This window comes from Leucoraja erinacea, chromosome 25, assembly GCF_028641065.1.
Source record: "Leucoraja erinacea ecotype New England chromosome 25, Leri_hhj_1, whole genome shotgun sequence".
NCBI lineage: Eukaryota > Metazoa > Chordata > Chondrichthyes > Rajiformes > Rajidae > Leucoraja > Leucoraja erinaceus.
In genome coordinates this window covers 28,133,466-28,145,028 of record NC_073401.1, presented here as the reverse complement: position 1 = coordinate 28,145,028, position 11,563 = coordinate 28,133,466, and the positions used below count along the sequence as shown (strand labels likewise).

The window sequence follows — 11,563 nt, the reverse complement described above, 5'->3', positions numbered from 1 at the left end:
GCTTGTACTCGCTAGAATTTAGAAGATTGAGGGGGGATCTTATAGAAACGTACAAAATTCTTTAGGGGTTGGACAGGCTAGATGCAGGAAGATTGTTCCCGATGTTAGGGAAGTCCAGGACAAGGGGTCACAGCTTAAGGATAAGGGGGAAATCCTTTAAAACCGAGATGAGAAGAACTTTTTTTTTTCACAGAGAGAGTGGTGAATCTCTGGAACTCTCTGCCGCAGAGGGTAGTCGAGGCCAGTTCATTGGCTATATTTAAGAGGGAGTTAGATTTGGCCCTTCTGTCTAAGGGGATCAGAGGGTATGGAGAGAAGGCAGGTACGGTATACTGAGTTGGATGATCAGCCATGATCATATTGAATGGCGGTGCAGGCTCGAAGGGCCGAATGGCCTACTCCTGCACCTAATTTCTATGTTTCTAACTCCATTCTCCTGCCTTCCCCCCCATAACCCCTGACACTCGTACTAATCGAGTATCTATCTCTGCCTTCAAAATATCCACTGCCTTGGCCTCCGCACAGCCGTCTGTGGCAAAGTATTCCACAGATTCACCACCCACTGACTAAAGAAATCCCTCTGATTAAAGAAATTCCTCCTATAATTCTGAGTGTGCCCTCTGGTCCTAGACTCTCCCGCTAGTGGAAACATCCTCTCCACATCCCCTCTATCCAGGCCTTTCACTATTCGATGTTTCAATGAGTTACCCCCTCATCCTAAACTCCAGCGTCTTCAAACACTCATCAAACGTTAAACCCGACCATCCCTGGGATCATGGTCACACAAAGGGTGCAGTAGGAAGGAACTGCAGATGCTGGTTTACACCAAAGATAGACACAAAGTGCTGGAGTAACTTAGCTGGGCAGGCAGCATCTCTGGAGAGAAGGAATGGGGGAAAGTTTCAAGTCGAGGAGAAGGTTCTTGACCCGAAACGTCACCCATTCCATCTCTCCCGAGATGCTGCCTGTCCCACTGAGTTACTCCAGCACTTTGTTTCTGTCACACACGGGGTGGTGGGTGTGTGGAACGAGCTGCCGGAGGAGGTAGTTGAGGCAGGGACTATTGCAATGTTTGAGAAGCAATTCAGCAGGTACATGGATAGGACAGGTGGGACTGGTGTAGATAGGACATGTTGGGCCGAAGGGCCTGTTTCCACGCTGTGCGACTAAGATGGAGGGACGTTTAGGGTGGGGATTCTACAATCCACGTTCGTTCGGCACAGTGGCGCAGCGGGTAGAGCTGCTGCCTCACAGCGCCAGAGATCGAGAGTTCAATCCTGGCCTTCAGTGCTGTGTGTGTGTGTGTGTGTGTGTGTGTGTGTGTGTGTGTGTGTGTGTGTGTGTGTGTGTGTGTGTGTGTGTGTGTGTGTGTGTGTGTGTGTGTGTGTGTGTGTGTGTGTGTGTGTGTGTGTGTGTGTGTGTGTGTGTGTGTGTGTGTCCGGTGTGTGTGTGTGTGTGGTGTGTGTGTGTGTGTGTGTGTGTGTGTGTGTCTGTCTGTGTGTGTGTGTTCCTCCGTGTGCTCCGGTTTCCTGTGTGTGTGTGTGTGGTGTGTAGGCTAGTTGGCTGTGGTGTGTGTGGTAAATTGTCATTCGTGTGTGTGTGTGTGTGTGTGTGTGTGTGTGTGTGTGTGTGTGTGTGTGTGTGTGTGTGTGTGTGTGTGTGTGTGTGTGTGTGTGTCTGTCTGTCTGTCTCGCACGGGGTGATCGCTGGTCGGCGCGGACCTGGTGGGCCGGGAAGGGCCTGTTTCCGTGCTGTATCTCTGAACTAAGCAACTGTCCATTTCAATTTCAGGCCCCTCTTTGTTGCTGCAGTTGATGGGCGGGCTGTGGATATGGACACAACACACAACGTACTGGTGAATGACGCACGACATCCAGCAAGGGGTCACGGCGGCGTGACGTGAAGAGGGGGGGGGGGGAAGCGAGGACCGCCTTCGAGACTTGCAGCAAATCTATATTGCCCGTGGAATTTCGAAACAGAAGATAACGAACGCCAGCGAAGGCTATCGAGACTTTACCCTTGGAGTCATCTGTGGAAGGACAAGGAGGAAAAGCCGTTACAGTATCTCCGTCCGAATGAGTTCATAACATCACAAGTGATAGGAGTAGAATTAGGCCATTCGGCCCATCAAGTCTACTCCGCCATTCAATCATGCACGAAGAGTCTCGACCCGAAACGTCACCTATTCCTTCGCTCCATAGATGCTGCCTCACCGCTGAGTTTCTCCAGCATTTTTGTCTAGTTTCAATCATGGCTGATCTATCTCTCCCTCCTAACCCCATTCTACTGCCTTCTCCCCTTAACCCCTGACACCCGTACTAATCCAATATCTATCTATCTCTACCTTAAAAAATATCCACCGACTTGCCCTCCACAGCCGTCTGTGGCAATGAGCTCCACAGATTCACCACCCACTGGCTAAAGAAATCCCCTCCTCAGATGTGGGGCGTAAAACTGCTGCCAATGGGGTGTGGCGGGCGGCGTGATCCAGCCCCCAGTGTCCCGGACTTACCACCATCAGATGTCCATTCTTCCCCTTGAACACCTGCGACTCGTGGCCTGATGTGAAGTCGACGATACCTTCCTTCCCCGGTTCGATCGTGAACTTCAGGCTGAAACGGGAGAACGGACAAACGGAATACACCATCGAAGCACCACAGCGGGTCGAGCCAGCGACCCCGGTTCCACCCTGACATCGGGCGCTGCCTGTGTGGGTGGAGTTTGCACGCCCTCCCCCAAAATATATATATATATATAGCATTGAAACAGGCCCTTTGGTTCAGTTTAGCTCATTGCCACATGTGCCGAGGTACAGTGAAAAGCTTGCTGACCAGGCAGCGGGGAGACAATACACAAGCCGTTTACAGTGTATGGACTGTTACAGCCCACAGTCAACCGACCCTTCACATGTTAACCCACTCTTTCATCCGTTCCCCACACGTTAGATTCAATCCTGATCTTGGCTGCTGTCCGTGCGGAGTTTGCATGTTCTCCCTGTGTCTGCGTGGGTTTGTGTGTAGGTTAATTGTCCCTAGTGTGTAGGGGGTGTGTAAGATAGAAATAGCGTCAATGGATGATCGATGGTGGGCATGGACTTGATGGGCTGAAGGGTCTGTTTCCATGCTCTCAACTGTATCCACCTATCACTAGCTGGGGTAACTCAGCGGTGGGGGGGAGGGGGGGGAGAAGGTGGTGGGTGGAAGAACACTGGAAAGGGAAGGAGATGCAGGATAAAGCCTGGCAAACGTCACCTATTCCTTTGCTCCATAGATGCTGCCCGACCCGCTGAGTTCCTCCAGGACTCTGTGTCTTTATTTGTAAGCCAGCATCTGCAGTTCCTTCTGTCCCATCTCCTTTCTGTCACTATTAACTCGGTGGCCCCCCCTGCTGGGTTGTGTGGGCCACCGCACTTTGCTCACCTTCCTTGCACGATATTGAAACTGTTCTGTTTGCTGGCCATCGTGCAGAGTTTTGTCACCGTCTCAAAGACATGGTCGCACTGTAGAATAACGTCGCCCTGCGTGTACGAGAGAGACAGTCAGCGTGGTACCAGGAAGCAGTGTTCACCCCACCCTTATTAGAAGGATGAGAGGGCATCTCATTGAAACATGTAAGATTGTTAAGGGGTTGGACACGCTACAGGCAGGAAACATGTTCTCGATGTCGGGGGGAGTCCAGGACCAGGGGCCACACACAGTTTAAGTTTAAGAATAAGGAGGTAAGCCATTTAGAACGGAGACGAGGAAACACTTTTTCTCACAGAGAGTGGTGAGTCTGTGGAATTCTCTGCCACAGAGGGCGGTGGAGGCGGGTTCTCTGGATGCTTTCAAGAGAGAGCTGGATAGGGCTCTTAAAGATAGCGGAGTCAGGGGATATGGGGAGAAGGCAGGAATGGGGTACTGGTTGGGGATGATCACAGCCATGATCACATTGAATGGCGGTGCTGGCTCGAAGGGCCGAATGGCCTACTCCTGCACCTATTGTCTGTTGTCATAGGGAGGTGTGAAGAAGGGTCCCGACCCGAAATGTGATCTGTCATTGGTCATAAAATCACAACAACTAAGATACGTGAAACGTGAAAGTGGCGAGTGGAAAGATTGGGGGGGGGGGGGGGGGGGGGGGGGGGGGGGGGGGGGGGTCGGTGGTAGACTCAGTCTCAGTCTACCCCACGACAGAAGGGGGAGGGGTTGTACATCCTGTGGCATTCCGTCCTGCATCTTGGTGGAACCAGTCTGTGCTCCTCAGGTTGACCAGTGTGTCATGGAGGTCACATGATACAGTCTGTATTGTCCAGGATGCTCCGCAGTTTGAGGAGCATCCCCCCCCTCCCAGACCAACCTCCCGTCAATCCAACTCCGACTCCGCCCCCAGGACGGACCCAGCCCCACACGGCCCATACATTGAAGATCTATACACCCCACAGACCGTGCACCACTGGTCAGACCCCACACACACTCCTCAACATATTTACACCACCTGCACTACACGTTGCCTCGGCAAGGCCAGCAGCATAAATTAAGGACCAGCCTTCTCCTCGTGTGCAGGGAGTGGATGAAAAAGTGGGGTAACATAGAACTAGGGGCGGCACGATGGCGCAGCGGTAGAGTTGCTGCCTCACAGCGCCAGGGACCCGGGTTCCACACTGACTACGGGTGCCGTCTGTACGGAGTTTGTACGTTCTCCCCGTGACCTGCGTGGGTTTTAGTTTTAAGTTTTAGAGATACAGCGCGGAAACAGACCCTTCGGCCCATCGAGTCCGCACCGACCAGCGATCCCCGCACACTAACTATCCCACACACATACACACACACTGGGGACAATTTACATTTACACCAAGCCAATTAACCTACAAACCTGCACGTCTTTGGAGCGTGGGAGGAAACTGAAGATCTGGGAGAAATCCCACGTGGTCGCGGGGAGAGCGTGCAAACTCCGTACGGGCAGCACCCGTAGTCGGGATCGAACCCAGTGCTGCAAGCGCTGTGAGGCAGCAACTCTACCGCTGAGGCAACGTGCCATCCCAATTTGGAAAAATTGTCCCTAGTGTGTGGGATATATGGCCAGCGTACGGGGTGATCGCTGGTCAGCATGGACTCGGTGGGCTGAAGGGCCTGTTTCCATGCTGTATACCCAAACTAAAGGGGGGGCTTGATAGAGGTCTTTAAAATGATGAGAGGGATAGACATAGTTGACGTGGACAAGCTTTTTCCATTGAGAGTAGGGAAGATGCAAACAAGAGGACATGATTTGGGAATTAAGGGTAACATGAGGGGGAACTTTTTTACTCAGAGAGTGGTAGCTGTGTGGAATGAGCTTCCAGTGGAAGTGGTGGAGGCAGGTTCGTTTTTATCGTTTAAGAATAAATTGGATAGGTATATGGACGGGAAAGGAATGGAGGGTTATGGTCTGAGTGCAGGTGGATGGGACTAGGTGAGAGTAAGTGTTCGGCACGGACTAGAAGGGCCGACACGGCCTGTTTCCGTGCAGTAATTGTTACATGGTTATATAAACTGAAAACTGAACAGGAGGGGTAGCAGGTTAATTGGCCCTTCGTTAATCGCCCCAAGTGTGTCGGGAGTGGGATAGTATGGAACCATGTTGGTGATCGCTGGTCGGCGTGGGCTGAAGGGCCTGTACCCCCCCCGGATCAATTCAATGGGTGGGCTTGTAACGGGCAGGGGTCTCGTTAACTCAACCAGCTGCTGCACATCGTCACCCACCCCCAACCATTCCCCACCGTGAGACGGAAAGAGATAACAACGCATTCGTTACTTTCTGCTTGTTGTTTTCACAGGGCACGTGGATAACAAAGACGCCATCGCTCAGATTACTGACGGAGACACCTAAACGAGGCAGAGAGAGAGAGACACACACACACACAGACAGTCAGCTGTTAGTGAGGTCCACAGTCTATAACTGCACCTTGCAGCATACATACAACAAGCACAAAACAAATGACCCCCACATCGATACCACGGGTTGCCGGGGGTTACGGGGAGAAGGCAGGAGAATGGGGTTAGGAGGGAGAGATCGATCAGCCATGATTGAATGGCGGTGTAGACATGATGGGCCGAATGGCCTAATTAACATAGAAAATAGGTGCTGGAGGAGGCCATTCGGCCCTTTGAACCAGCACCGCCATTCAATATGATCATGGCTGATCATCCTAAATCAGTACCCCGTTCCTGCTTTCTCCCCATACCCCTTGATTCCGTTAGCCTTAAGAACTCAGATAGATTCACTTAGTCCGAAGAGCTCTTCCAGTGAATTGGCCTCCACTGCCTTCTGCGGCAGGGAATTCCACAGATTCACAACTCTCTGGGTGAAAAGGGTTTTCCTCATCTCAGTCCTAAATGTCCTAATTCTTAAACTGTGTGACCCCTGGTTCTGGACTCCCCCCAACGTGGGGAACATGTCTCCTGCATCTAGCCTGTCCAATCCATTAAGAATTTTTTATATGTTTTGGTAAAATTCCCTCTCATCCTTCTAAAGCCCAGTGAATACACAAGCCCAGTCGACCCATTCTTAATCCTGCTCCTATCACTTATGATGCCTATGATTCACCATCAGACCATGACATAGGAGCCGCATGAGGCCATTCGGTCCATCGGGTCTTTTTAAAGCAGAGGTTTGATTTAGTTTAGAGATACAGCGCGGAAACAGGCCCACCGAGTCTGCACCGACCAGAGATCCCCGCACACTAACACTATTCTACACACACACACACAAGGGACAATTTTACGTTTATACAGTTATACCAAACCAATTAACCTACAAACCTGCGCATCTTTGGAGTTTTGGAGGAAACCGGAGATCTCGGAGGCGGGGTGGGGGGGAAGGGTGGGGGGGAATAAACTGGAGGTGAGCAAGGGCCAGAACAAAACATGGCAGGCAACAAATGACCTCAGGGAGGGTGGATCCACAGTGGCCCATGATGGTTTGATGACCGTGTTGATCGGAGTCCATTACCTTTGAGGGTCGAGTATTCGATCTTCTGCTTGAGTTTTTCCTCTTCAACGATGTAGGCTTTGTTCTGCATCAGGAGCAGTTGTCTCGGCCTGGGTTTGAAGCCATTTCGGTTATATTTAATTACGGGAACACCGTACTGAAAACGAAAGAGGGTAGGTTTGAGTTTAGTTTAGAGATACAGCACGGAAACAGGCCCTTCAGCCCACCGAGTCCCTGCCGACCACCGATCCCCCCCGCACACCAACACTGTCCGACATACACACACTCGGGACAATTTACCTTTATACCAAAACAATAGACAATAGGTGCAGGAGGAGGCCATTTGGCCCTTTGAGCCAGCACCGCCATTCAATGTGATCATGGCTGATCAACCCCAATCAGTACCCCGTTTTTTGTCTTCTCCCCATATCCCCTATCTAGCTCTTTCTTGAAAGCATCCAGAGAACCGGCCTCCACCGCCCTAATCAAACCAACTGGCCGACAAACCCGCACGTCTTTGGAGTGTTGGAGGAAGCAGGAGATCTTGGAGAAACCCCACGGGGAGAACGTGCAAACTCGGTACAGGCAGCGCCCGTGGTCAGGATCGAACCCGGGTCTCCGGCGCCACGAGGCAGCAGGTAGATGTGAGGAGACCCACCTTAATTCTCTCGTTACGAATGAGCTGCAGAGCCTTGGGGTTGATGTCCTCCTCACCTGTGGGCCAGAGAAGATGCCACAATCAATAGTTAATGGATCAATGGAGCGTTATTTGTCACGTCTGCAACTGCACACTGAAATTCTTTATAGTTTAGTTTAGAGATACAGCGAGGAGACAGGCCATTCGGCCCACCGAGTCCGTGCCGACCAGCGATCCCCGCACGCGGGACAATTTACAATTTTTTACCGAGGCCAATTGACCTACAGACCTTGACGTCTTTGGAGAGTGGGAGGAAACCGGAGCACCCGGAGAAAACCCACGCGGGTCACGGGGAGAACATGCAAACATTCGTACAGACAGCACCCGTAGTCAGGATCGAACCCGGGTCTCTGGCGCTGCAAGCACTGTAAGGCAGCAACTCTACCGCTGCGCCACCGTGACCGCCCATCATACGTGCGGGCGCCGCCGTGTTTTGGCGCCATTGGCCGAATTCCAAGGGCGCCCCCTGCAGCCGACCTTGAAGCCTGCAGCTGGAGGCATTATTACCCCCCGGTGTTTCACCCTCCCACCGCCGGCCCTTGCTCCTCGCGTCCGGCTGTTCCCTCCCCGGTTAGGCCGACCGGCCGACGAGCCTTTGGGCGGGTTACCGGTGCTGCCGGAGACTACGGTGAATGAGCCGGGCCTACTTGCACGGAGTGGAAGGGTGGGCACTGGGAGAGAGAGAGAGACGGTGGATTTAGTGGCTGTTTCAGTGTGCATCGCGAGTGCTATACTTACGCAGTCGACTGTCACTGAAGGGCTTGGTCACACTCTGTAGATAGCCATCCTTCTTCCCCTTGAACAGCGTGCTAGCCACAACCTTCTGCTGCATCTGATGAAACAGTGGCATTTATTTCCAGAGAGCTTGCCTACAAAAATGGGGATGTAATGCTGAGGCCGGCACTTTTTCACCCAGAGAGTTGTGAATTTGTGGAATTCCCTGCCACGTAGGGCAGTGGAGGCCAAATCACCGGATGGATTTAAGAGAGAGTTAGATTAGAGCTCTAGGGGCTAGTGGAGTCAAGGGATATGGGGAGAAGGCAGGCACGGGTTATTGATAGGGGATGATCAGCCATGATCACAATGAATGGTGGTGCTGGCTCGAAGGGCCGAATGGCCTCCTGTACCTATTTTCTATGTTTCTAAAATGCTGGAGTAACTCAGCGAGTGAGGCAGCATCTATGGAGCGAAGGAATTGGCGACATTTCGGGTTGAGATCCTTCTTAAGACCAAAGATGCCAGAGGAGGCTCCTCTGTTTAAGAAGGAACTGCAGATGCTGGAAAATCGAAGGTAGATAAAAATGCTGGAGAAACTCAGTGGTTGAGGCAGCATCTATGGAGCGAAGGAAATAGGCAACGTTTCGGGTCGAGACCCTTCTTCAGACTGAAGGCATAAAAGATCCTAGAGGAGGCTCCTCTAGTATCTTTGCTTCAGACTGATGTCGGGGAGGGGGTGGGACACAGTGTATTGAAGAGTATTTATTTGACGTATTATGGTGATTTATTTCATATTGCACATATTATTGTAAATAATTGAGGCAATTATTTTCAGTTAAACAAAAATAACTTTCCAATGTACACGTGGCAATAATCACCTGCAGTTTTCTCTGGGCTGAGATCCCCCTGCAGTATTTTCGAACTAAGGTTCGCATTTGCAGCTTCCTTAGTAGTTCTGAGGTCTGTAGAAACAAAATGACAAGCGTGAGTTATCATCAAGGCAATGGCCTGCCTTTGTCTGTTGCCGGGGTGTCAGGGGTTATAGGGACAAGGCAGGAGAATGGCGTTAGGTGGGAGAGATAAATCAAGCATGATTGAATGGCGGAGTTGACTTGATGGGCCGAACGGCCTAATTCTGCTCATATCACTCTGTTGTCTCGGTCTAGAAGGCTTCACTGTCCCCTTGTAATTCTTCAGCCAACCACTAGGAGGCAAATCCCACTCTTCCCTTCAATCTTTAGGCTTTAGAGATACAGCGCGGCAACAGGCCCTTCGGCCCACCGTATCCGTGCCGACCAGCGACTGCCCCGTACTCTAGCACTATCCTACACACACACACACTAGGGACAATTTACAATTTTACCAAAGCCAATTAACCTACAAACCTGTACGTCTTTGGAGTGTGGGAGGAAAGCGGAGCACTTGGAGAAAACCCACACGGTCACGAGGAGAACGTGCAAACTCCGTACAGACAGCACCTGTAGTCGGGATCGAACCCGGATCTCTGGCCCCGTGAGGCAGCAACTCTCCAGGCAGCGTCTTTGGAAAAAATAGAAGGGTGATATTTCGGGTCTGGTCCTTTCTTCAGACTCGATCCAAAACGCCACCTATCCATTTTCTCCAGAAACATAGAAACATAGAAATTAGGTGCAGGAGTAGGCCATTCGGCCCTTCGAGCCTGCACCGCCATTTAATATGATCATGGCTGATCATCCAACTCAGTATCCCGTACCTGCCTTTTCTCCATACCCTCTGATCCCCTTGGCCATAAGGGCCACATCTAACTCCCTCTTAAATATAGCCAATGAACTGGCCTCAACTACCCGCTGTGGCAGAGAGTTCCAGAGATTCACCACTCTCTGTGTGAAAAAAGTTCTCCTCATCTCGGTTTTAAAGGATTTCCCCCTTATCCTTAAGCTGTGACCCCTTGTCCTGGACTTCCCCAACATCGGAAACAATCTTCCTGCATCTAGCCTGTCCAACCCCTTAAGAATTTTGTAAGTTTCTATAAGATCCCCTCTCAATCTCCTAAACTCTAGAGAGTATAAACCAAGTCTATCCAGTCTTTCTTCATAAGACAGTCCTGACATCCCAGGAATCAGTCTGGTGAACCTTCTCTGCACTCCCTCTATGGCAATAATATAGATACTGAGATACTGCCTGACCCCGTTGAGTTGTAAGTGATAGGAGCAGAATTAGGCCATTTGGCCCATCAAGTCTACTCCGCCATTCAATCATGGCTGATCCATCTCTCTCTCCTAACCCCATTCTCCTGCCCTCTCCCCGTAACCCCTAACACCCGTACTAATCAAGTCCGTGTTACTCCAGCACATTTCGACTATCTTTGGTATTAACCAGCATCTGCGGTTCCTTTTCATCGCAGGCTGTTTGTCGGCCATGTATTAGGCCACTCGGCCCATCGTGCTCCATGCTGGCTCCCGGTAGAGCAATTCCATTGTTCCCATGGGAATTATCCCTCTATTAATTGAGGTGAAGCAATGGGTGGAGAACCTCTGCCTCGAGGCCTGCAGCTTACCGTGGCCATAAAGGCAGGAGGCTTGAGCCATGATTTTTTATCCAGAACATTCTTTGGCAGCTTTTTCCTGAGGTTCATCAGGTAGTTATATCGAGCGAAGGCCAAGTATTCTTTATTTTCCGGACAGACTGGCTGGTTTCTCAGCATGAAGCCTTTAATAAATCTGCAAAAACAAGATACGAGTTGTGGGAGGGAACTTTCTGCTTCACTTGTACTTCACTTAGATAGGCTCAAACACAAAATAAAACAGCTCGTAGGTCAGTGGTGAGTCTACCTAACAAGTCGGTTTCGTTTCGTTTAGTTTAGTTTAGAGATACAGCGAGGAGGCAGGCCCTTCGGCCCACCGAGTCCGCGCCGACCAGCGATCCCCGCACACCCAACGCTGCCCTACACACACTGGGGACAGTTCACACTTACACACCAAGCCAATTAACCTACAAACCTGCACGTCTTTGGAGTGGGGGAGGAAAACGGAGATCCCGGAAAAAAAACCCACGCAGGCGTACAAATTCCGTGCAGAGAAGCACCCGGAAATGGGATCGAACCCGTGGATCTGGCGCTGTGAGGCAGCAACTCGACCGTTGCGATACTATGCCGCCCCAAGCTGGTTAATCGAAGGCCTTGGCAGTCCGCAACGGGAAACACTCTGAGAGAACCTAAAGTGT

At 51.2% G+C, this 11,563-nt stretch overlaps 1 protein-coding gene across 2 annotated transcripts in view; it reads right to left on the bottom strand.

The window, feature by feature from the left end:
• Positions 1–1,621: 1,621 nt before the first annotated feature.
• myo1ha (myosin IHa) overlaps positions 1,622–11,563 on the bottom strand; it is a 43,051-nt gene continuing 33,109 nt past the window's right edge. Inside the window, exons 23-31 of one of the 2 annotated variants that reach the window (XM_055655374.1) lie at positions 10,899–11,061; positions 9,241–9,324; positions 8,384–8,477; positions 7,607–7,662; positions 6,970–7,105; positions 5,773–5,843; positions 3,420–3,517; positions 2,513–2,612; positions 1,622–2,029 (exon numbers count right to left, since the gene is read on the bottom strand). In XM_055655374.1, the coding sequence (XP_055511349.1) occupies positions 2,003–2,029; positions 2,513–2,612; positions 3,420–3,517; positions 5,773–5,843; positions 6,970–7,105; positions 7,607–7,662; positions 8,384–8,477; positions 9,241–9,324; positions 10,899–11,061 (829 nt within the window). In that variant the 3' untranslated portion in view covers positions 1,622–2,002. Of the gene's footprint in view, positions 2,613–3,419; positions 3,518–5,772; positions 5,844–6,969; positions 7,106–7,606; positions 7,663–8,383; positions 8,478–9,240; positions 9,325–10,898; positions 11,062–11,563 lie in introns of both variants that reach the window. The other variant, XM_055655373.1, reaches the window with a different exon arrangement.